Here is a 26,770-nt window from a genome sequence, read left to right as displayed (position 1 = left end):
ACCTCATACCTGATTATTTTCTCATTCTTACTCCAGCCTCCAAGCAATAACACTTTGTACATTGCCTCATGCATAGGAGTTTCTCTGTAACCATTGCTGAATGAATTGTGTGCTGTAGGTTGCAAGTGCCATAGAGTTTCTAAAAGAAAATGGTCAATAGAGCCTGGTATGGCTTTGTAGAGAAGAAGATAAAGGTAATTGTGTTAATAATGAGAGAGTAGTTGATTAAAAAATAAATACAATATCATCTTGACCACTTATTGGCTGTGTAACTGTGCCAATCCGTTTCACTTCTGTGACCCTCATTGTGCTCCACTGTGAAGTTGGGAGTGATAATTTTGGCAGGATTTGTTTATTTTAGCATTCTTCTGCTATATAGTATTGTAGGTGTATTAGTCTGTTCTCATGCTGCTATAAGGACTGCTTGAGACTTGTTTTTTTTTTTTTTTTTTTTTTGAGATAGAGGCTCGCTCTGTCACCTAGGTGGGAGTGCAGTGGCATGATCTTGGCCCACTGCAACCTCCACTTCCTGGGTTCAAGCGATTCTCCTGCCTCAGCCTCCCAAGTAGCTGGGATGACAGATGTGCACCACCACACCTGGTTAATTTTTGTGTTTTTAGTAGAGACGGGGTTTCACCATGTTGGCCAGACTGGTCTCGAGCTCCTGACCTCAAGTGATCTGCCTGCCTCAGCCTCCCAAAGTGCAGGGACAGTGTGAACCACCACACCTGGTCTTGGGCAATTTATAAAGGAAAGAGGTTTAATTGACTCACAGTTCTGCAGGGCTGGGAGGCCTTAGGAAATTTAAAATCATGGCGGAAGGGGAAGCAAACATGTCCTTCTTCACAGTGCGGCAGGAAGGAAAAGTGCCAAACAAACGGGGGAAAAGCCCCTTATAAAACCATCAGATCTCATGAGAACAGCATGGGGGTAACTGCCCCCATGATTCAATTACCTCTTACCGGGTCCCTCTCACAACATGTGGAGATTATGGGAACTACAATTGAAGATGAGATTTGCAGGGGGACACAGCCAAACCATATCCCTAGACATAGCTTTGAGAATTTAATTAAGACCTAGCATTATTTTGAGAATTAAATGATATAATGAATATGAGATAACTTTATAACATTCTAAAGTACTACACAACTATTAGTTATTATTATTCTTTGTTATTTAGAAGCAGCTTTCCCCAGACTCCTGAGTTCAGGGATCTGTTCCTTTGCATGTGTCTTCCATTTTGTTCAAGGGTCCACAGGAACCTAAATGAGCCTGCCTGGCCTGGACCCAGTACTTACAAGGGCTTATGCTTGTGACTTTCTTCTTCGGGTATCGTAGCAGCTTGTTGGATCTTCGGGTATCGTAGCAGCTTGTTCAAGGAGAGGATGGTGTCTTTATCAGAGGAGAGTCTAGAGTTTTAACCTTTAGACCATGCCTTAAAAACGAAGGGCCTCAGATATGAAAGGATACTTAGAAGAAGAAAGTGCAGGTTACGTTGACTCATATTTTGAAGATGGCATACTAAACAACATCTCAGTGAAATATCTGAACAAATATTAAAATTAAGACATTTAAAAATTTATATCTAGAGCCAGCATGATTTTTCTAAGGTTTGGGACTTTATATAGTAGCCTTTTATTTAGGGTAAAGGACTTAAAATTTGGTGTTAGACTGTAGCAAATTTGAATTTTTGATGGAAGGACATTGGTACTTTTGTCAAGTTGGATACAGGAAAACTCCCAGTTACGTTTTCCTGCACCATGGCAGCATGATTCTCTTAAACATCAGATTCTGAACTGCAGACCAAGACTGATGGTTAAAGCAAACAATTCCTAATACCTCATAATGATTTGTCCCAAATTTCCTTCTCTTTCAGTAATTATATTTTCCTTCTTAATTAATTAATTTTATGTTAGAATAGCGTGACTGATCTCTTAAATATATCCGTGGCCTATCTTCAAATTGCCTAGTTTCGGTGGTGATTCTATTTGGAGATTTTTCTGTGGCATAGTCATGGTATGTATTGTGTTAATTCTTGTACATTTCCCTGGGTTTTTGACCGTGGTTTGTTTTTTTCAGTTCTGTGGTTCACTGCCCTCTCACTAGAATTTATACCTTTCCTTTAGAAGATATTTAGAAAGTGCTGGTAGAAACATTGCTGTCATTCAGCACATGCAGGTCCTGTTATCTCACACTTGGATCCTTTCAACAGGCCCTTTAATGGTTTCCCTACTGGCATTCTCCCCTCTTTCTAATCCGTCCTACATACCAAGATTAATCTTCCTAAAATACTGTTTTCATTGTGCTCAAAAACCTTTAGCGGCCCCCCATGGCCTACAGGATGAAGTCCAGACCTCTTAGCGAGTTAAGTCTTCCTACAGACTAGTTCCCACTTATTTTCTGGCCCTCTTACTGTAATTCCCTCTTCAACTGATAGACTTGCTGAGGCCTCCTTTCTTCCCTCCTCTGTGTCTCTGTTTCTTGTCCCCTTTCTTGCGATGGCCTTTGACCCTATCTCTGCCCATCTAAATCCTACTCATCTGGCTTTCAAGTTCTAGTCCAGTTGATGAAATCCTTTATTTTCCTGGCAGGATTTACTGTCCTTATCGTATATTATATTCTATTATGGTTGCTTGTGTTTACAAGCTGTGCACTGCCCTCTACCCCAATTTATAAGTTCCTGAAAAACGTGGCATCTGTAGACAGGAATGGATTCTTGGTAGTTTTATAGCTCTGTGTGTAAATGGGAGCTTTAGGATTGTGGTTTATGATCATTGAATGAGATGCAATAGACAGGTTATTTATTGTAGTCTGTCCTGTCTTGTTCAGTGACTGAGGGTCTTGTACAAAATAGGTTTTCATTGAGTGCTTATTGAATAAATGAATAGATATATTAAGTTTATTTTGTTCTTCAGGTGTGTAAATTATTTTAGCATTTAACTTAACATGTTAGCATGTATATAGGGTATGGTTTATTTCCTCTGGTGGGAAGAGACACATTCAGAATGCCCCAGAGTCATTTATGGGTGATTATGAATTGTGTATTCTGCTTAGATCAGGCTTTGTGTTTAGAGCCGAGTAAGTTGGTGGCCTGGCCATTCTACCCACCAAATTGCAAAGTTCTCCAGAGTGTTACAAGAGCTATTTGGATAGTAGATCAATTAATAGTTTTATGTTGCATTTCATCTCCGGAGGATGCAGGCTACCTCAGGTGACAGAAAGCTACAGGAGGACAAAAGATAGCTTTCTGCAAAGACCTGCTAGGCAGTCTTTTTTTTACAAATATTCCAGCTGGTTGTCAGCTCTTCCTTGATCATGTCATCATTACTGCTGTATTCATCTGACACCAGACAAAAAGAAAAAAGGAAAAAGATTGGGCTGGGGGGTTGGGGAGGGAATTCCTTCAGCGCTTAAACCAGTCTTGTCACACTGCAGGGGCACCGTGTTTGGTTTTAATAATCTCATATGTCATTATTAGTAGTAAAATATAAATCTGTTTCTTAGAACTTTTTAGAAAAGAATTTTGAAGAGAGTATGAAATGGTACTCATGCTCATCTTTCAGGAAAGAGGTGGAGGGGGTGTTAACTTGCTAACTGTCATTACACTGCTTGTTTTCTAGTTTCAGATTAATAGCAGGTGGTGTGCAGTTTTCAAAGCAAACAGGCTTTTTTGTTCGGTTAGAAAAAGCACTAATTCTTTACTGTAGCCTAGAATATTTTGTGCAAAGTGACAAATGGCAAGGATCACAAAACATTTAACATTTAAAATAAATTGATAGCTGGCTAATATTGTAAATTTTTTAATTAAAAATTTTCTTAAATTGATAGATAACATTGTATGTATTTATCATGTACAGTGTGATGTTTTGAAGTATATATCATACATTGTGGAATTTTTAAATCCAGCTAATTACCAAATGCTTTACCTCACATGGTTATAATTTTTGTGGCCAGTGCAGTTAACATCCACTCCCTTTGCATAGTATTATAAATGTCTAAAGGATCAAGCCAGCACTTCAGCAAAATATTTCTCTTACCATACTAATTGAGTTACTTGTCTTGGTTATTTATGCTTAATATATATGTCTGTTACTTTCAGTGAATATATTTTCATGCAGCTATTTTGATTTGTGGCAATATCCTTTTGTCCACTCTGCAGTACAGTACTCATCTCGATTAGTAAATGCCTCTGGAAAGGAATTGCATCTTAGAAGCTCTGCAGATGATCAGCCCATCCAAATGGATGGTTAATGCATGCTTTTAAATACGTCTGTGTGTATGTGGTGGCAGGAGTGGGGTGGTTGGTGATGTTATGTTTGGAATAACATATTAAGGATTTCTATTTTTGGATTCTTATTTACAGGTAAGTTTTTTTTTTCTTTAATTAGGCATTTTTTTCTCTCAACTTTTATTTTAAGTTCCAGGGTACATGTGCAGGATGTGCAGGTTTGTTACATAGGTAAACATGGGCACAGGTCATCCCATCACCTAGGTGTTAAGTCCAGCATCCATTAGCTAGTATTCCTGATGCTCTCCCTCCCCACAGCCCCCCAACAGGCCCCAGTGTGTGTTGTTTCCCCCCGTGTGTCCATGTGTTCTCATTGTTCAGCTCCCACTTATAAGTGAGAACATGGGGTATTTCAGTTTCTGTTTCTGCGTTAGTTTGCAGAGGTTAACGGCATCCAGCTCTATCCATGTCCCTGCAAAGGACAAGATCTCATTCCTTTTTATGGCTTTTTAAAATTAGTATTATTATACTTTAAGTTCTAGGGTACATGTGCACGATGTGCAGGTTTGTTACATAGGTATACATGTGCCATGTTGGTTTGCTGCACCCATTAACTCGTCGTTTACATTAGGTATTTCTCCTAATGCTATCCCTCCCCCTGCCCCCCACCCCACGACAGGCCCCCATGTGTGATTTTGTTCCCCTTCCTGTGTCACAGTGTTCTCATTGTTCAGTTCCCACCTATGAGTGAGAACATGCAGTGTTTGGTTTTCTGTCCTTGTGATAGATAGTTTGCTGAGAATGATGGTTTCCAGCTTCATCCATGTCCTGGCATAGGACATGAACTCATCCTTTCTTACGGCTGCATAGTATTCCATGGTGTATATGTGCCACATTTTCTTAATCGAGTCTATCACTGATGGACATTTGGGTTGGTTCCAAGTTTTTGCTATTGTGAATAGTGCCGCAGTAAACATACGTGTGCATGTGTCTTTATAGTAGGATGATTTATAATCCTTTGGGTATATACCCAGTAATGGGATGACTGGGTCAAATGGTATTTCTAGTTCTAGATCCCTGAGGAATTGCCTCACTGCCTTCCACAATGGTTGAACTAGTTGACACTCCCACCAACAGTGTAAAAGTGTTCCTATTTCTCCACATCCTCTCCAGCGTCTGTTGTTTCCTGACTTTAATGATCGCCATTCTAACTGGTGTGAGATGGAATCTCATTGTGGCTTTGATTTGCATTTCTCTGATGACTAATGATGATGAGCATTTTTTCATGTGTCATTTACAGGTAAGTTTTTAAGAATGTTGAGATATTGCTTAGTATGCTAACTTTAAAATGTGAGTCAGAATAATCTGTATCCTATTCTTAACTCATGACTAGTTAGCTTTGTGATCCTAAAAGTGTCTTTAACTTCTAAGGGCCTTGGTTTCTAAGGTATATTCCTGCCTCTGCCTTAAATATGTATGATTCTTTTGAAAAAAAGTTGTGGGTTTTTTTTTTCTAGACACAAAGTCTTGTTGTGTCGTCCAGGCTTGGAGTATAGTGGCATGATCATAGCTCACTGCAGCCTTGACCTCCTGGGCTCAAGTGATCCTCCTGCCTCAGCCTCCTGAGTCGCTGGGACTACAGGTGCGTGCCACCATGCCCAGCTGACTTTTTTTTTTTTTTAATCTTTTGTAGAGATGAGGTCTTATGTTGCCCGGGCTGGTCTTGAACTCCTGACCTCAAATGATCCCCCCACCTCAGCCTCCCAAAATGCTGGCATTACAGGCATGAGCCACCATGCCTGTCCTTTGTCCAAGTATTTTTGATAGCTGAGAAATATGGCATCAGTCGTCACTCACGTTTGTCATTAAGATGATTTTACATGTGATATACTCACATGTGGTTTAAAAGGCTTAAGGGTAGGAATCGCCTTCCTTTGGTCTGAAATCTGATCAGTTAGTTCCTCAGTTCGAACACTTTCGAAGAGCTTTCTAGCATCTGATCAAATGATGCCTTAATGAAAATCCTACCCACAGTAAGATTTAAGTCAGAAAGGCAATATGTAATTAAAACAATAACTATAGCCATAAGCAGGCCGGATACCCATGCCAGGTAGTTAATAATATTCTGACTTCCCCAGAAGGCAAGACCAAACCAGAATTATGAGGTTGTTTTTGTTGTTGGGTTCAAACCTAGAGATGGATCTGCCTGGTGAGCTCTCCTGGGAAGAGTCAGAAATTCTGTGTTCATGAGACACCTGTTCCAGCTTGTGTTTCAGGCAGATCTCTTTTCTGCAACTTGTTTCCTTAACTGTAAGATAAAAAAATAAAATAAAAAAATTTTATTTTATAAAATAAAATTAAAAAAAAACAGTTCATGTAGAAACTGTACTACAGTTGGCCCTTTGTGTCCACGGCTTCTGCATCTGCAGATTCAACCAACCAAGGATTGAAAATATTCAGAAAAAAAACCCCAATATAACAACTAAAAAGAATACAAATAAAAAATAAATACAGGATAATAATTACTTACATAGCATTTACATTGTATTAGGTATTATAAGTAATCTAGAGATGCTTTAACATGTGTGGGAGGAGGTACATAGTTTGTATGCAAATACTGTGCCATTTTATATCAGGGACTTGAGCGTTTGTGGATTTGGGTCTTGGGGAGTTGTGGAACCAATCCCTTGCAGATACTGAAAGACAATTGTACTTGCTTCACATTGCTGTGCAGTGAGGCTTTCTAGTGTGATTATATAGTTACAGGTCTTTCAAGGTGACAAAGGATATTAAAAATTGTAATTTGACAATGCTGATCATGTCTATTCCTGAGTACCTTGACAGCAAAACTCTGGTATGACAGGAGTTTCTAGAATTTGAGATTGCGGAGCTCTCTGCCTTGTTTTGGTCTTCCCATACCAGAGTATTGTTCACAAATAGTGATGTGAACAAGCTAAGTTTTATTTTTATTTATTATACTTTAAGTTCTAGGGTACATGTGCACAACATGCAGATTTGTTACATATGTATACATGTGCCATGTTGGTGTGCTGCACCCATTAACTCGTCATTTGCATTAGGTATTTCTCCTAATGCTATCCCTCCCCACTCCCCCTACCTCACAACAGGCCCCGGTGTGTGATGTTCCCCTTCCTGTGTCCAAGTGTTCTCATTGTTCAGTTCCCACCTATGAGTGAGAACATGTGGTGTTTGGTTTTTTGTCTTTGTGATAGTTTGCTGAGAATGATGGTTTCCAGCTTCATCCATGTCCTGGCAAAGGACATGAACTCATCATTTTTTATGGCTGCGTAGTATTCCATGGTGTATATGTGCCACATTTTCTTAATCCAGTCTACCATTGTTGGACATTTGGCTTGGTTCCAAGTCTTTGTTATTGTGAATAGTGCTGCAATAACCATACGTGTGCATGTGTCTTTATAGCAGCATGACTTATAATCCTTTGGGTATATACCCAGTAATAGGATGGCTGGGTCAAATGGTATTTCTAGTTCTAGATCCCTGAGGAATCGCCACACTGTCTTCCACAGTGGTTGAACTAGTTTACAGTCCCACCAACAATGTAAAAGTGTTCCTATTTCTCCCCATCCTCTCCAGCACCTGTTGTTTCCTGACTTTTTAATGATCGCCATTCTAAATGAGATGGTATCTCATTGTGGTTTTGACAAGAAATGGGGAAAGGATTCCCTTTTTAACAAATGGTGCTGGGAAAACTGGCTAGCCATATGTAGAAAGCTGAAACTGGATCCCTTCCTTACACCTTATACAAAAATTAATTCAAAATGGATTAAAGACTTAGATGTTAGACCTAAAACCATAAAAACCCTAGAAGAAAAAACCCTAGAAGAAAACCTAGGCAATACCATTCAGGAATAGGCATGGGCAAGGACTTCATGTCTAAAACACCAAAAGCAATGGCAACAAAAGCCAGAATTGACAAATGGGATCTAATTAAACTAAAGAGCTTCTGCACAGCAAAAGAAACTATCATCAGAGTGAACAGGCAACCTACAGAATGGGAGAAAATTTTTGCAATCTACTTATCTGACAAAGGGCTAATATCCAGAATCTACAATGAACTCAAATTTACAGGAAAAAAAACAAACAACCCCATCAACAAGTGGGCGAAGGATATGAACAGACACTTCTCAAAAGAAGACATTTATGTAGCCAAACAGACACATGAAAGAATCTCATCATCACTGGCCATCAGAGAAGAACAAAGCTAAGTCTAAACCAGCCAGGCCTGAGGACTGAGTCAGAAAAGAGGACCCCCTGCCTCCCTCCTGTGGCCTTTGCCTTTGCCTCAGGGTGGCTTCTTTAATGGGCAGATGATGGCATGTCTCTCTTCAGTCACCTCCATCCCAGCACTGAGGTGGCTGATTTCCATCCTGTCTTGTGTGCGCTGTTGCTTTCTATTCAGATGACTCGTGCTTTGAGCGCATTCTCTTCTTTCCATTGCTCCCTTCTAAGGCTTCTTTCCCTTCTACCCTGTTTAGGCCTCAGGTTATCATTTGTTATTCCCAAGATCTTATCTCTTAACTTCTTTTCCTTGGTTAGATAAGCCGGAGGCTTTGTACAGAGGCTGAAGGTTTTCAAGAATCCCCTCACTACGGGTTTGGGGAAAACTGGGATGTTGTAAAGGGCTGAGTGTTCTGTTGTACTTTCATTACCAGTGACCCATTGTGGAAGATTTCTTTAGAAAGTAATTTTTTCCCTTAAGTGATTTTCCAAATTCTATTTTTCTTTTTTTTCTCTCTCTGTTTTTTTGTTTTTTGAGAGGGAGGCTTGCTCTGTCGCCCAGGCTGGGGTTCAGTGGTGCTATCTCGGTTCACTGCAACATCCGCCTCCCTGGTTCAAGCAATTCTCCTGCCTCAGCCTCCTGAGTAGCTGGGACCACAGGTGCCCACCACCACGTCCAGCTAATTTTTGTTTTTTTAGTAGAGACGGGGTTTCACCATATTGGTCAGGCTGGTCTTGAACTCCTGACCTCAGGTGATCCACCCGACTCAGCCTTCCAAAGTACTGGGATTACAGGCCATCGTGCCTAGCCTCCAAATTCTGTTTTTCTTAGAATATAGTAGAGTTGCATCTTAAGGATTTAGTTTTAAAATCAGCATGTAAGGTAAACATTTCTTTTGTTCAAAATTATTCTTACGAGTCCAGCACTGCTAGTTTTTTTTCCCATTCTGGGTCAGTAGTTTTCTTTAGTTGAGCACTAGATGAAAGTGCTGGCTTTCATTTAAAGGTTTGTGAATGAATCCTGTATAAGTTCAACCACTAGAGTTCCATTCACTGGGAAAAGATGCTCACTCTGTGAGGGCATGTGGGAGATGAGACAGATTGAGAGGAGAGCTGATGTATGCCTCCAGTCTCAGGCTTTCTTGTGGAGTAAGTGGAGCCCTGGGTACTACTGAAATTATTCTCTCTCCCTCCATCACCCTGGGCAGTTGAGTTTGCATAAGTTAAATGTCCGTATGATGTAATTGTACCAGCCTCTGTAAAGAAACATAAACAGGATGAACATGCCTGATTATTTTCTGGCCTTTCTCATTTTTATATAGAAGATAAGAATGAGTGTGATTTGGTTAGCAGCAATGAGTTGAGGTTGTTTTAGAAAAGTGGCCCCTTGCAGCCCCAATCTTACCTATTTGAGTTTGCCAGGTGGTATGAGGTTCAGGAGGCAGCCCAGCAAATATTGCTAAGGCTTAGGCTCTGTTCTAGTAGTTGCAAACCCACTGCTGGTGCCAAGTCAGGCAGAGAAGGAACATTGCTGCTGCCACATAGTGTCTGCCCCTGGCATCCAGGTGTCACATACACACGGTTATTTCCAAATGTTGTTTAATGTGTGCCTCTAGCATCCTAGCAGTTTGGCAGAAGAACATACACATTTATTGAATTTCCTCTGGCCTAGCTGCTTAGTAGATTCCAAATGAATAATAGAAGAAATGTTGTGGTAAATGTAATGCATGAAATGTGGGTGTTAGAGGGGTCTTAGATATTATTTAGCCTATCCTCTGAATTGTACAGATAAGAGACAGATCCAGAAAGGTGAGGTGATCTGCTATAGACCATGAGTTAGCTGCCAAGATGGAATGGAAGCTTTAATTGTCTGATGCCTATTTTGTTGCTTTTTCTACTTGATAGAACTTATGGATCAAGTAGTATTCCATAAGTTCAATTGGAGTTACTCAGCCTGGCCTGCATAAGTGAAGCAATTCTAAAGGGAACTGATATATACAAACACATGTAAACCTCATTCTCTGCTGGTTTACATTCTGTTTGAAGTGGAAGTTGATGTTTGCTGTCATCATTTTGTTTTGTGTTAATTAACAAATCTGATTATGTGGCGGCCATAGGAGCGTGCCCTTTAGCTCTGTGTTTAAGGGAACCTGCTTCAAAGGGTGTGGTGCAGTTAGCTGACAGCATCAAGCTGCTGCACCTTTGGGATCCACCACCTGCTCTCGGGCTCCCCATCAGCCTGGCTAAGATTTTCCCAGAGCTGCGTATGATCTTCCTTCCTTCCCTCCAGTCTGAGGCTCTCCTGCTTTCTTCTGCTCCTTCTCTCCTCCACCCTTCCCACACATGTCCCCATAATCATTCTCTTGTACTTTATGTCTTAGAGGTGACAGCGTGCTGGCAGTCCTCACAGCCCTCGCTCGCCCTCGGCGCCTCCTCTGCCTGGGCTCCCACTTCGGCGGCACTTGAGGAGCCCTTAAGCCCACCGCTGCACTGTGGGAGCCCCTTTCTGGGCTGGCCAAAGCCGGAGCCCGCTCCCTCAGCTTGCAGGGAGGTGTGGAGGGAGAGGCGCGAGCGGGAACCCGGGCTGCGCGCGGCGCTTGCAGGCCAGCTGGAGTTCCGGGTGGGCGTGGGCTTGGCGGGCCCTGCACTCAGAGCAGCCGGCCGGCCCTGCAGGCCCCGGGCAATGAGGGGCTTAGCACCTGGGCCAGCGGCTGCAGAGGGTGTACTGGGTCCCCCAGCAGTGCCAGCCCACTGGCGCTGCGCTCGATTTCTCTCTGGGCCTTAGCTGCCTTCCCGTGGGGCGGGGCTCGGGACCTGCAGCCCGCCATACCTGAGCCTCCCACCCCCTCCATGGACTCCTGTGCGGCCGGAGCCTCCTCGACGAGCGCCACCCTCTGCTCCACGGCGTCCAGTCCCATCGACCACCCAAGGGTTGAGGAGTGCGGGCGCACGGCACGGGACTGGCAGGCAGATCCACCTGCAGCCCCGGTGCGGGATCCACTGGGTGAAGCCAGCTGGGCTCCTGACTCTGGTGGGGACGTGGAGAACCTTTGTGTCTAGCTCAGGGTTTGTGAATGCACCAATCGACACTCTGTATCTAGCTACTCTGGTGGGGCCTTGGAGCACCTTTGTGTCCACACTCTGTATCTAGCTAATCTGGTGGGGAGGTGGAGGACCTTTGTGTCTAGCTCAGGGATTGTAAACGCACCAATCAGCGCCCTGCCAAAACAGACCACTCGGCTCTACCAATCAGCAGGATGTGGGTGGGGCCAGATAAGAGAATAAAAGCAGGCTGCTCCAGCCAGCAATGGTAACCCGCTGGGGTCCTCTTTCACACTGTGGAAGCTTTGTTCTTTCACTCTTTGCAATAAATCTTGCTACTGCTCACTCTTTGGGTCCACACTGCCTTTATGAGCTGTAACACTCACTGTGAAGGTCTGCAGCTTCACTCCTGAAGCTAGCGAGACCACGAGCCCAGCGGGAGGAAGGAACAACTCCAGACGTGCCGCCTTAAGAGCTGTAACACTCACCGCAAAGGTCTGCAGCTTCACTCCTGAGCCAGCGAGACCACGAACCCACCAGAAGGAAGAAACTCCGAACACAGCTGAACATCAGAAGGAACAAACTCCGGACACGCTGCCTTTAAGAACTGTAACACTCACCGCGAGGGTCCGCGGCTTCATTCTTGAAGTCAGAGAGACCAAGAACCCACCAATTCCGGACACATTAGCATCTGCATCCCAGAAGACCTGAACCGACATAGTATACAGGTGGATTTGAAGTTATTTTTAGTGTAGTGGTCAATAACGGTTGCAGAAAATCTTTAAAAACAAATCTTTATGTTGAGTAGGGCTGAAAATTGCTACAAATGTTTGATTAGTCATTTTTTACATTTTCTTCTCTTAACTTCAAGCCAGCATGAGAAGAAATAAAGTCAGAGCAATGGGAAGTACACTGCTGTCAAGAGGCAGGAGTCCCAGAACCAATTCTCTTTCTGACCTTCAAGAATTCCCTTAGTGGACAAAGAGCTTGGAGTCTCGCTTACTTCCTAGAAAACGAACTGAGTGATCTCTGGATGTTTTCTTCAGCTCTGAATGTGGAACAGATTGCAAGAAAAGAGGTTGAGTGGCCAATTGGTCCCAACAGTGTGAACATTAAGTCTAAGTTTAAATTGAACAAATACAAGTTAGTACAAAGAAAAGGAATTCAGAAGTTGTGTGGTAATTGTCTCCATGTTATTGTCCAATTTATTTGTCAGTTCACTGACACCAAATACCTTGGTGCAGATAGTGCAGTTTAACTGGTGTCTCTATGTCAGAGTGCTTCTGAGATTTTTAATCTCCATGGTAAAACAAGATTATATGTAAGTGCCTGGAAATGGAAGTTTTATTCCCCACAGTATGGAATAAGAAGATAGAGATATTTTAGTATAATTGCACCTTAAGTTATGTAACTCAAAATGCTTAGTATTTCTTCCCACTCTGTACTCACAACAGCTGTGGTTTAGAGTTGAGACCACCCTGCTTTTACCAGTGATGGTAGCATTCAGTAGTTGATAACGCCAATCTGTGCTGCAGCTGCCTTTAATAGTAAAAACCCCTTCCTGCTCTAAGTCCGTATAATCCCACAGTTTTATAGAATATGGCCTCTTTTACCACTTTTTCCTCTTTCAGTGCTGATTCTTAGCTTTGAAGTTTTTAAGCTTGCTAATGATGCTGTGACATACAGTCCTTAATTTATTTTATAGAATTTAGCTTTTTGGAGCTGTGTTTTGTATTCAGTTGCTGAATTTGATTCACCATGGTCTTTTAGGCTTGTTAGCTGTTTATATTCACTTGTGTCTTTCATAAGCATGTAGTAGCTGAAGCCATTGTCATTAGAGAAGATAAGACTGCTTGTGTTAGAATTCTGAAACCCTAGCAGTTCATTTCAGTTTTGTTTCAGCATTTATTTAATGTTTCTTATGGGTTGGGGATTGTGATGAGTGTTCTTGTTTTAACTGGATGTTGGGCGGAGAGCACAGAGCATATGCCACTGAACTGATGCAGTGATATGTTTCAGCACCTTTCATGTTGAAATGTCATGTTACTTTGTAATATGAAACTTGTAAGTTATAATGGAATCACAATATGCCTTGTTCTCAGGAATTATATATAAAATATTTAACAACAGGTATGGCATAGTCACTGCCCAAGCAGAACAAATGTTAAACAACCAGAACCAGTTCGTGTCAATGGAATCTCAGCCCTGCCTGATCTGAACATAAGTTAAATGGATTCAAAGTCTTATATGTGATAGAAGCTTTGATTCTGGTTTTACCAGAAGTTGTAGAAAAGAACGAGCTTTTGTACATATTTTATATATTTTCTCACTGGAAAATGATTTCATTACATGACAAAGATGTGAGCCACTCTCTCATTGCTTTTGTACCTTACGCCTTTGCAATTCAACCCTACCACCAGATGATAGATAAGACAAGCAGACCCAACCCCAATCTACAATATGTACAGACATTTATTGAACAAAACTTTATTAGAAATCCAGTACAAAATGATTCATATGACCTGTTTTGTAAAACTGAATGAAGTTGCAGTTTTCTGTCTTTTAAGTATTTTCTTTGCAAGAAAGTTTCAGCTGAGACAAATGAGGCTTTTTGTATTTGATCTCAAACAACCAACAGTCCTCTTGTAGTAGTCTGTTCTTACACTGCTAATAAAGACATACCTGAGACTGGGTAATTTACGAAGAAAAAGAGGTTTAATGGACTCACAGTTCCACGTAGCTGGGGAGACCTCACAATCATGGCGGAAGGCAAAGGAAGAGCAAAGTCACATCTTACATAGTGGCAGGCAAAGAGAGCTTGGGCAGAGGAATTCCCCTTTATAAAACCATCATATCTCATGAGACTTATTCACTATCATGAGGACAGCACAGGAAAAACCTGCCCCCATTATTCAGTTACTTCCCACTGGGTGCCTCCCATGACACGTGGGAATTAGGGGAGCTACAATTCAAGATGAGATTTAGGTGGGGACACAGCCAAACCATATCACCTCTTAAACCTGCGGTTTTCCACAGAAGGTGATTTTGCCTTCTAGGCAACATTTGGCAATGTCTGGAGACATTTTGCTTGTCACAACTCAGAGTAGAGGGTAGTGCTGCTGGGCTGTACGGATTAGAGGCCACGAGTACTGATAAACGTTCTACAGTATGTAAGACCTGTCTCCATGACAAAGAATTATCTGGTCCAAATTGTTGATAGTGCCAAGGATGAGAATCTTTGTCTTAAACACATGGCTGGATACAGAGCTTTTTAGGGATCAATTCTGAGGTACCACTCCTACAGTAAAAGCTAGAGGCCTCATTGGATTTCTTTAACCTGTTCATGCAGCATATGTAGGAGTGTCTTTATAATATGGCAGCTAATTCTGATATCTTTGTGAGAGCTCTTATTTTACTGATAAGAACTCATATCTAACATTTATCATGCTGGTTAATGGACCATTTTCACCAATAAAATCCCATTTCCAGCAGTCATTTTGCTAATTAGCAAAACATCACTGTTGATTAAGACATGGATGACTGAAGCCCTTCTAGTAGCCTCCTACTTTTCGAGCTTCTAATAAGAATACTTGCTGATTGCTCCTGGATTGTGCATTCCTGAGTAACGTGCTGGCAGCACCTAATTCAGAGCTTACATAATAATGTACATACATAATAATGTACACATAAAATCACACTGTATATCATGTGGTAGTTTGAACTAAATCGTAGACATTAGGACAGATTTCCTTCCCAGAAGTTGTACCTACTTACTTCGTACAAACTCTTGCCCTCAGTGCGGTTCATTTGATTCAGCTACTGTGTACTGAGTGTTTCCTTGTGGAAAGTACAGATCTAGCTTGAGCCAAAGATACAGACAGAGAGGAGGAAAGCCTTTCTCTTATCTCAGAGAGTTTACAGTTAAGGAGAGGAGTAGTGGGTAAGTAAGCATGTATCATACAAGGTAAAATCAAAAACAAGTGCCATAGGAAACATATTGAAAGGTTTTATTAGCTGCAAAAGTAGGAGAAGCAGCTAGGGTATGACTTGGCAAAGACTCTGGAAGTAATATCCAAGAGTGGTTTTGGAACATGGGTGCAGGGCCGGGTCAGTGCGTGGTGATGTGGTGATTCCAAAGGGTCGACGTGGGCACCCAAGTCTTCTGTCTCCTCACTGAGTTTCTTACTGTGTCATAGTGCTAATAACTTCCAAATTATGAAATAAAACTAGAAAACTGGAGGAGTAAATGTATAGTTTACAATTGTTCCCTCTCTCTCAAGCTGTAGAACAAAGTTTATAAAGTTGGTTCTAATTTCATCCAGCACTGCATTTTGCTTCTTTTGTTAAGCACTATGATATACATAAAAGTTATGAGAGAACTTCTGGGATAATTTAAAGCAAAACACCACCAGATCACTTTCTATTCAAAATTTGTGTACTCCAACAACCTCCTCTCTTTATTCAATGTTGGCTTTACTTTTTAATTTCAAAAATCATTCATTTTTGGCTCTGCATTCTTATTTAAGAGAATAGCAGATATACTTTTGCATTAGTCCATTTTCACACTGCTATAAAGAAATACCCGAGACTGGGTAGTTATAAAGGAAAGAGGTTTAATTGACTCACAATTTCACATGGCTGAGGAGGCCTCAGGAATCTTACAATCATAGCAGAAGGCAAAGGGGAAGCAGGCACCTTTTTTACAAGGCAGCAGGAGAGAGAAAGAGCCTGTGAAAGAGAAACCTTCAGACACTTACAAAACCATCAGATCTCGTGAGAGCTCGCTCTTGATCACTGGAACTGCTCGTGGGAAACCACCCCCATGATCCAACCACTTCCCACCAGGTCCGTCCCTCGACACATGAAGATTATGGAGATTACAGTTTGAGATGAAATTTGGGTAGGGACACAGAGCCAAACCATATCATTCTACCCTTGCCCCTGCCAAATATAAGATTCTTTTTACATTTCAAAATTAATTAGGCCTTCCTCACAGTCCCCCAGAGTCTTAACTCATTCCAGCATTAACCCAGAAGTCCAAGTCCAAAGTCTCATTTGAGACAAGGAAAGTCCCTTCTATGTAGGAGCCTGTAAAATCAAAAGTAAGTAAGTTACTTCCAAGATAAAGTGGGGGTACTGGCATTGGGTAAGTGCTCTCATTCCAAATAGGAGAAATTGGCCAAAATAAGGAGGCTACAGGCCCCATGCAAGTCCGAAATCCAGCAGGGCAGTCATGAAGTCTTAAAGCTCTAAAATAATCTCCTTTGACTCCATGTCTCATGTCTAGTTCATCCACATTCAAGAGGTGGGCTCCCATGGCCTTAGCTTCGCCCCTGTGTTTTTGCGGGGTGCTGCCCCCATGCTTCTCTCATGGGCTGGCATTGAGTGCCTGTGGTGTTTCCAGGCGCACTGTGCAAGCTGTCAGTGGATCTACCATTCTGGGGTCTAGAGGACAGTGGCCCTCTTCTCACAGGTCCTCTAGGCAGTGCCCCAGTAGGGACTCTGTGTGGTGGCTCCAACCCCACATTTCTCTTCTGCACTGCCCTAGCAGAGGTTCTTCATGAGGGCTTTGCCTCTGCAGCAGACTTCTGCCTGGATGTCCAGGCTTTTCCATACATTCTCTGAAATCTAGGTGGAGGTTCCCAAACCTCAATTCTTGACTTCTGTGTGCCTGCAGGCCCAACATCACATGAAAGCCGCTAAGGCTTGAGGCTTGCACCCTCTGAAGCAATGGCCTGAGCTATACCTTGGCCCCTTTTAGCCACAGCTAGAGCTGAAGCTGCTGGGACTCAGGGCACCAAGTCCTGAGGCTGCACACAGCAGCAGTGCCCTGGGTCTGCTCCAGGCAACTGTTTTTCCCTCCTAGGCCTATGGGCCTATGATGGGAGGGGCTTCTGTGAAGTCCTCTGATATGCCCTGGAGACATTTTCCCCATTGTCTTGGTGATTAACATTCATCTCGTTGTTACTCTTACAAATCTTTGCAGCTGGCTTGAATTTGTCCCCAGAAAAATAGGTTTTTCTTTTCTACTGCATGGTCAGGCTGCCAATTTCCCAAACTTTTATGCCCTGCTTCCCTTTTAAACATAAGTTCCAATTTCACATCATCTCTCTCAAGTTCAAAGTTTCACAGTTCTCTAGGGTAGGGGCAAAATGCCACCAGTGTCTTTGCTAAAACATAGCAAATGTCACCTTTGCTCCAGTTCCCAGTAAGTTCCTTATATCTATCTTGAGACCACCTCAGCCTGGACTTCATTGTCCATATCACTATCAACATTTTGGTCAAAACCGTTCAACAAGTCTCTCAGAAGTTCCAAACTTCCCCATATCTTCCTTTCGTCTTCTGAGATCTCCAAATTGTCCCAACCTCTGTCCATTACCCAGTTCCAAACTTGATTCCACATTTTCTGTATCTTTATAGCAGTGCCCCACTACCTTGGTACCATTTAACTGTATTATTTCATTTTCACACTGCTATAAAGATACTACCCAAGTGTAGGTAATTTATAAAGGAAAGAGATTTAATTAACTCACAGTTGCGCTTCCTGGGAAGGCCTCAGGAAACATACAATCATGGTGGAAGGCAAAGGGAAAGCAGGAACCTTCTTCACACGGCAGCCAGAGAGTGAAAGAGCATGTGAGGGAGGAACCGTCAAATGCTTATAAAACCATCAGATCTTGTGAGCACCCCCTCACTATCACAAGAATAGCAGGGGGAACCTCCCCTGTGATCCATTCACCTCCCATCTGGTCCGTCCCTCAACATGGGATTATGGGGATTACAGTTCAAGATAAGATTTGGGTGCGGACACAGAGCCAAACCATATCATACCCCAAGGTGGCAAAGGATGTAATCAGTTGGCTGTTTTCAGTATGTTATTAGTATGAAAAAGCTTAAAATGTCGATCAGGGCTCTTGAAACTCTGAGAAGGGGAAGACAAAACAAACACCAAAACCAACTGCCTTGATCTAATCCTGGGTGCTTGGGTTTGAGTTCCAGACTTCAGATTAGGAAGTCTATTGGAAGAATGGGCTTTTGTATTTCATCTCTCTGGTCTATGTTCACCTTATATTAGGTGTTATAGCATTAGTGGACATCAGCGCAGTTTAACATTTCCAGCTGGGATCTGCTTATAGCTGATGCTTATGCCTCCAAATAGTCATTGAAAAGTATGATTATAGGTTGGACATCATTTAAGTTCACCTAGGTGAGTTACCCTACTGAAGGTCACCCTCTGGTATGGTTTGGAAAACAGTGCTGGAAGTATAATTCTTTGTTTATTAATGCCACTTGGTAAAGACTCAGTGAACCCTATGTAATTTCTCTTAACAAAAGTCTAGATTCAATTAATTGAATACATGGCTACTTTAATTATTCTGTTACAGCTAATTGATATTCACAGTGATCATGTTTTACAGCTTCTAAATGCAGTATTACCGTACAAGTTTATGGTTCAGCCTCCTTTGATATTTCACTTCTTTTTCTGTTTTATGTCAGCTTATAATTTTATTAGGTTCATATATATTGCACCTCGTATGTAGTTTTGACAAGAAATAAAGCTCTTTTTCCTACTCTTACTTGCTCATCTGCCTATGTGAGTTGTAAAACAGATTTTGCCTACCATAGATTATCCATATTATAGTGAAAGATTAATCTTTCTCAGCTCTTTATATGTATGCTTCAGATTGTTAAAAGATTTAGAATGGAAGGATATATAGTTACAGGGATGTCCTGCTTATATTGTTAAGAGAGTTGTTGCCTTTTCTAAATCCTAGTAATCTCTGGCTTCATAGTGTTATCTCATGGAAAGTTGAGTAGGTACCTGCTTTGTTTTTTACCCTGAGCTATTAAAAATTGAATACTGACATTTCAAGGAACTTTGTCACTTAAAATATGCAAGCTTTGCCCATAGCACAGAACCTTGTCTTAAAATGCCTTGTGCTTGATACACAAAGTAACAATACATTATCTGTGCTAAGTGATTGTGATGTCACCGAGTTCCCAATGTCATGCAGTTGATGCCACACCTGAGTCCCCAGGAGCAACCAGGGCTAAAAGGGCGTAGTAATGCCGAAAAGTTTGTGCTATGAAGATTTAGCCTGGACTATTCATGAGAAGGTGAAGTTTCTATCAGCGCAGTATGTTATATTCATAATCCCAGTTTTCTCTTGTATAAACTTTATTATACCCTTTGTTGTAAAGCCCCTTCAAGTCCATTCTGAAAAGAGACAAGTCTTTAAGGAAGTAAACGTATGTACTTCACTTGTAATCTAGCTATCAATACCAAGTTAAGACATCAAAATGTTTGTGTTGGGTTCCTTAAACTTGATTTCCATATTTTCTTTGTTTCTCTTGCATTATAGGATATTCTAGTTTTCCATAATGATCCACTTAAGTACATTGTGTCACATTTTTCAGCCCAGTTACGTTATCCCAAATCTGGCAAGATCTGAAAACTATTCAATACATATTTCTTCTAGAAATAGCAAATAGTAGATGGGGAAAAATGTTTTATATTATTTTTTCCCAAGATATGGTTCTATATCAATAAATAATGTTGTAATCCTCTTTGTTTTTATTTGTTCATTTACAATGATTCTCTGTTAGAGAGCTCTACAGAGTTTCATTTCCTTGCAGTAGGTTTACTACTTTTTTAAAGTTGAATGTGACTCTCCATCCTCAGCAGCTATTAGCTTAGTCAACGTATTCTAGGCTTATTTAAGTTTCAGGATTCATATCGTGTGACTTTTCCTCCTAGCATCATATTAACTGTTTCAAAGCAATGTGCTATTAAAGTGTTGTGGCCATGTTTCTTACTTTGTTATTCTTCCCAGTGGATCTCAAACTATTGATTCTGTTTGCAGTCCAGGGAAAGATGTGTGCTGCTGGCCTATAACTTGGTGGTGTTGGGTCTTAGGAAATATTGCCCTCTTTGGTCTTTAGTGTACACATCTGAGCTTTGGACATGTTATTTTAAACTTTTTCAAGGATCATATCTTAGAAAAGTGATTGAGCATATATCTGTACATCCTTTATTTAGGTTGTAATCAGCTCTTCAAAATTAAATTTGTTGATTGATGCAGTGTCCTCAGCAGGCTCAAGTGTTGAATTCTCTTAATGTTTTCTAAATAACGATAATGGAATATCCATTATGATTTATTTGCATTTTAAAAAATCTCACTGTGTGAACAAAGGGAATATTACCTAGTATGAGTGTTTTAATAGTCAGGGTAGATAATGCCATACATTGAATGGGGGAGAAAACCAGGTGCTGATACATTCAGGATTTAGTAGGTAATACAATTTCCATGCTTTCTATAACTGTTCAAGTTGTTAAATTTTTTGAATTGTTAATATAATTATTTAATAGTTCACTCTTTTAGATGCCCTCAATGCTACATTTCCATCTCATAGTCAAGTGTAAACATATGGAATATTGATTTTTAAAAGATTTTTTTCTGATTACAGAAGTAATAACTGTTCATTATAGGAAATAAGAAACAGTCCAAATAATATATCCTACTACATATATAATAACTGCTATAACATCTTACCATACTTTACACTTTTTTCCATGTCCATATAAACAAGTACTGAACCTTCTCCGTCCCTCCCTTCTGCTTCTCCCTCCCCCATTTCTCATGCACAATTAGGAAATTAGGGCACATGTTATTTTATGACGTGTTTTTTTCTCATTTAATATTTTGAGTTTTAAAAAATTAATTTTCTGTTAAGATATCAGCTTTCAAGGACTCTTACTGTTTGATTATATGGCTGGATCAAAATCTTTATAATCAATATCCTATTGTCAGATTATATCTTATTTACCCAAACATCTATTGTTCACTCTTAGTTGTTGCTTTAAATAATGCTGGTTGCATTTTCTTAGATGTAAATACTCTTATATTTTAGTATTTGCTAGGATTGAATGCCTGGAAGTGAAATTGGCCACATAAAAAGATTAATGATAATAATGCTTTATACACACATTCACACATTTATAGTTATTATTACAAATTTTAGTATGCTTAATTGATATTCATTTTTAAAATTTATGTAGTTAAATTCATTCTTTCTGATATACAGTTCTATGAGTTTTAACAAGTGCATGTAATTATATAACCACCACCACAATCAAGAAACATATTCATTTCCTCACCTTAAAAAATTTCTTCCTTTTGCCCCTTGACTATAAAGTATGTTTGTTTTTAATTCTGAACATATAAAGAAGCAAAAATAAGGAAATAGATACTGCCCATAAGTCTACCAGTCTGCTGTAACCTCTGTTGACATTTTGTAAAATATCCTTCTGGTTTTTTTGTTTGTTTTTGTTTTTCTGTTTTTTCTCTTCATCTTCCCTACAAAAAAAGAGGTTATACTGCCTTTTGGTTTATATAGCTTTTTTCTTTTCTCTTTTTTAAGTGGTATACTTTGAGTACATATTTCATTTAGCCATTGGATTGGTTTGTTTTTGTTTCTCTGCAATTCTAAACAACCTTGTAATGAAGTTTAAACAACCCTATAATGAACATCTTTGCATATAGTACTTGAGAAAAGTACCATAAGTAGAGTTTTTAGATCTCAGTGCATATGCACATTTTAAAGACTTGTTAATTTTATCCAGTTGATTTATAAAATGGGTACACCAATTTATATTCTGACTAGCAGTGTATAGGAGAGCCTGTTTTCTTATATCCTTGCCAATATTTTTTTATTTTTATTTTATTTTTATTTTACATTTCTGTTAATTGGTAGATGAATAATGACACCATATTACCTTAATTTGTGTTATCTGATTCGCTGTGGGGTTGGATTTTTTTCATGTGTTTATTATTTGTATTTTTTGTGTGTTAATTTCTAGTTTATATTATTTGTGTATATTTCTTTTGTTGTTTTTTGGTGGGGAGAAGAGTGGGGGATGAGGCTTCTTTTTTCAGTGCGCTATATGTTGATAACATTAACTCTCTGTTACATGTTGGGATTTCTTTTCCTGTTTTTGTTACTTGTTTCTTCTTTTGATTTTATAATGCTTTTGTTTTATGGAGTTTCTTATGAGTCTATTCTTTTTCATTTTCTTTATTTATATTTTGGGTTTTTATGTTGAATTTAGAGAGGTCTTTTCTCTTTAGATTATGTAGTCATGTATATTACTACATGTATATTGAAATTCATTTACTTTTTGTTTCATATTCCTAACAGTCTAATAAAATTTTTACTGTGTTGTACCAGGGAGCCATAGATTATATACTTGTATATGAATGTACTTTAATCTAATCTTAACATTGTATTTGTTTTTATTTATTCATATGCTTCCAAGCAGCATGTACTTTTCATTGAAATCTTCTATTCAAACTGTAACAGCATAGTGACATTAAAATGTGTCTCAAGTTAAGCATTTCCTTTTTATTTTTTCCCCATTACCTTCTTTGGCTTGCATTTTAAATATTATCCATCAGATTTTTTGTGTGTGTGAAATTAGGAAAAAACAGTACTTACGTTGTTAAATAACTGTTTATTTTATTTTTAACATGCTGCAGGATATCGAAGACAAAGTAAGTAGCAAAACAATAACCTATAAATGTGCAAGTAGTTCACCTAAACTAAGCAGATAGTTGAGTAGACAGGCACCTTGACATCTGAAACAGGCAATACTTGATCATTTAGCAAAAGAATTTTGGTGAAATAGCACAAGGATGGGAATGCCTAAATATATACTTGTTAATGGATGGCTGGATGCATACAATTAAAAAAATATACATTTTACATATTAAAAGTAATATATATACTTTGTTTATATATATTAAAAGATACACAAATATATATATTAAAAGATACACACACTATATATACATCTATATATCTTTTAATATATATATTTGTGTATCTTTTAATATATATAAACAAAGTATATATATTACTTTTAATATGTAAAGTGTATATATATAGTATATATATAGATATAGATATAGTGTATATATAGATATATATATCTATATATAGTGTGTGTATATATATATATATCTATATGTAGTGTGTGTGTATATGTGTTTATATATACATATATACATATATATACACACACACACACTTTCTTATAAGTTGTAGTCAGGCATATATTCAGCATTCACTGAGCAAAAAATATGCTGGAAACAAAATCTAACTTAGTGATATAGGAAAGTCTCATCCCTCAGAGTAAAGGCCAATTAAACATAATATTCAAGATACTAACATTAGTTTAAGAAATGCATTTTTTTTTACAAATCTTGAAAAATATCCATAAGTAGCCATCTTCATCATTTTTTAAAGAACCAAAAATATTTTACTTGTTTTGATTTTATTTTAAAAAATCTTGTAAATTGAAAGTGCAATAACTAAAACTTTTAAAATTACTTTTAAATATTGTTATTTATTATGATTATTTTGAATTATTGAAATAAACAATTATAGTAGTTTTTGTTTCCACTCTTCCATAACAATTAATTCTTTACCTAAAGGGAAATAGAACAATGTATGTATTTATTTGCAGGTAATTAACTGTTCTTAAACACAAGATTTATGCACAAAATGTTATTTAGGCATTACTTTTTTGTTCAAAAAAGAGCCATGTGTCTTATGCCCAGGATAAAATTAAAGTTTAGTTGTACAAAATATTAATCCTTGAAATTACTCTTTGACAGGGAAGTTAAGTAAAAGTCTGTTATGTGCTGTATTCTGACGTTTCCAAATATATTTGGACAAAATAGGACACAGCTGTTACAGTGGAAAAAAATACAATGCAGACTTATTCTTTACATTTAAATACAGCAATCATCATCTTAATGTTTTTCTATGGCAGAGACCTAATAGATTGCAAAAATCTTCAGATTTGTATTCTTATTTCTAATGCAATTTATTCTTGACTTTTGCTTTGCTGTTGCTGCTTTTTCTTGATATAGTATATTCCTCATTTCTTTTTTTAGGCTAGGCAGCTGGAAGAGAAAGACCGAGTGCTAAAGAAGCAGGATGCATTCTACAAAGAACAGCTGGCTAGACTGGAGGAGAGGGTATGACTATTTTTTGTCATTGATTCTATTACCACATCTGCTGCTTTCTTGTATATTTATTTAAAAATTAATAAATTAGACCTTCAACTGCTTTTCCTGGTTGTAAAGTGGCCAGGAAGTGAAGAAGCAAAGCAGGTAGTTAGTTCATCCTCTGTAACAATGTCATTTTTCCTTTGGTCACTTTGGAATGGTTGTGTTATTTGTTCACTGATGCGTTTTACCACTTGGGACCTACCGCAAATACTTTTCTTATATGTTTAGAATCTACATTGCCTCCAGATCAGACAGTACACTGCTACTCTTATCTCCCCCAAACATTGACTAAACTTTAGTACACTCTTAAAAATGGTAGTGTTTTAAAGAATATATTTATCTTCTTTTATCTTTTCTTTTTTGGCTTTTTTCTTTTTGAGATGGAATCTCACTCTGTCGCCCAGACTGGAGTGTAGTGGCGTGATCTTGGTTCACTGCAACCTCCACCTACCGGGTTCAAGCGATTCTTATGCCTTAGCCTCCTGAGTAGCTGGAATTACAGGCGTGCACCACCATGTCTGGCTGATTTTTGTATTTTTATTAGAGATAGGGTTTCACCATGTTGGCCATGCTGGTCTCGAACTCCTGGCTTCAAGTCATCTGCCTCCCTCAGCCTCCCAAAGTGCTAGGATTACAGGCATGAGCCACTGCACCTGGCAGGATATGTCTTCTTTCTGAAAACTCAGTTTCACTGCATTTGTAGTTTAGAAATGAATGTCTCCTTCAGGAGAGGTAGATAGGAGCTGAATAGTAGAAGTTAAACATGAGTTAGGAGAAGGAAAACAGATAGGGCATCAAGTCAGCATGGGTCTAGAATTGGACAGAGATGGACAAAAGAAGGCAGTGAGTTTAAGAATGGGAGTTTGAGCACCTTATCAGTGCCCTTTTCAATAAGGTAGATTGGTTATCTAGATTAATTTCATACATAGACCATGAGGTTGCAGAGTGAGCTCTTTCTTTTGAATGAAATCCTCAAAACTTTATTTGTTGAAAATGTTATTTGATAAGAAAATAGGAAAAAATAAGAAATACACTATTAACCCTCACTCAGTACAGTTATGTATATGTTAAATGTGTTTGCTGTCTCCATATGTTACCGAACTGAGTACCTCTTGAATGTAGGAAGCATTTTCTCATTCATTTAGCAGATATTTACTTAAGCACCCTGGTCTTGTGCCAGCAGCTATGTACTAGTGAAGAAAATGAGGTAAACATCCGTCTTCATGGAGCTTAAATTCAATTAAAACCAGAATACATATTGTATGGCAGGTTATGATAATTTCGGGGGGAAAAAAATGGGAAAAGAGATTCCCAGGGCTGGGGTTTAGGCGTGGAGTTGGGTAGAGAGGGAAGAACTCTGTTGAGATGACATTTGGGAAGAGGCCTATGGTAATAGGGAAGCAAGCCATTGCCAAAACCGTGAAGCAGGCATGAACTTGGCATGTTTGAGAAGGCTGGGGGGTTTGGGAGCAGATGAGACCTCTGGCTGCTGTCTTGGGCAAGAGTTGAAGCAACAGAGAATTAGTAAGAAATTATGGCAGTAATTCGGAAAAGGGATGACTGGTGTGGGTCTGAGTGCCGGCAGGGGAAGTAATGAAATGTGGTTCGGTATTTTAAAGGTAGAGCTGACCAGATTTGCTGATGGCTTTGAACATGAGTGAAGAAAGAATAAACTCTAGGTTTATGGCTTTTATAACTAGAAGGTTTTTCCACAGGGGAAGATTCTTAAGATACGGATTGGGATGTTGGTGATAGAGGAAATCAGGAGTTTGATTATGGATATGTTAAGCTTAGGACACTTAAGACACTGAAGTAGAGATGTTGAATAGGCATAAAGTGAAATGGTTTAGAGAATGCCAGTAATTTTTCCTGTAAAGGGCCGGATAGTAAATATTTTAGGCTTTGCACACCACATTTGGTTTCTGTGCAGCTCCCCAACTCTGCCTTTGTAATGTGGAATCAGAGAAAGCCAACTGTAAATGAATGAGTGTGGCTCTGTTCTAATTGAAGGACCCTGAAGTATGAAGTTCATGTGGTTTTCACACATCACAAAATTTTGCTTAAATTTTTTTCCAACCATTTAAAAATGTACAACCAAAAACAGGTACTGGGTTTGATTTGGCTCCCTCGTTGTAGTGGGCAGAACTCTTGATTTAGAGCACAA

General features: G+C 39.3%; 1 protein-coding gene across 3 annotated transcripts in view; it reads left to right on the top strand.

The window, feature by feature from the left end:
• CHCHD3 (coiled-coil-helix-coiled-coil-helix domain containing 3) overlaps positions 1–26,770 on the top strand; it is a 299,985-nt gene that overhangs the window by 173,968 nt on the left and 99,247 nt on the right. Inside the window, exons 5-6 of one of the 3 annotated variants that reach the window (XM_054494779.2) lie at positions 23,068–23,082; positions 24,490–24,573. The exons of 1 other annotated variant lie outside the window; for it this stretch is intronic. In XM_054494779.2, coding sequence (XP_054350754.1) covers positions 23,068–23,082; positions 24,490–24,573 — 99 coding nt within the window. The remainder of the gene's footprint in view (positions 1–23,067; positions 23,083–24,489; positions 24,574–26,770) is intronic. One more of the 3 variants, XM_054494780.2, reaches the window with a different exon arrangement.

This window comes from Pongo pygmaeus, chromosome 6 (assembly GCF_028885625.2).
Source record: "Pongo pygmaeus isolate AG05252 chromosome 6, NHGRI_mPonPyg2-v2.0_pri, whole genome shotgun sequence".
Taxonomy (NCBI): domain Eukaryota; kingdom Metazoa; phylum Chordata; class Mammalia; order Primates; family Hominidae; genus Pongo; species Pongo pygmaeus.
This window is presented reverse-complemented; position numbering and strand designations above follow the sequence as displayed.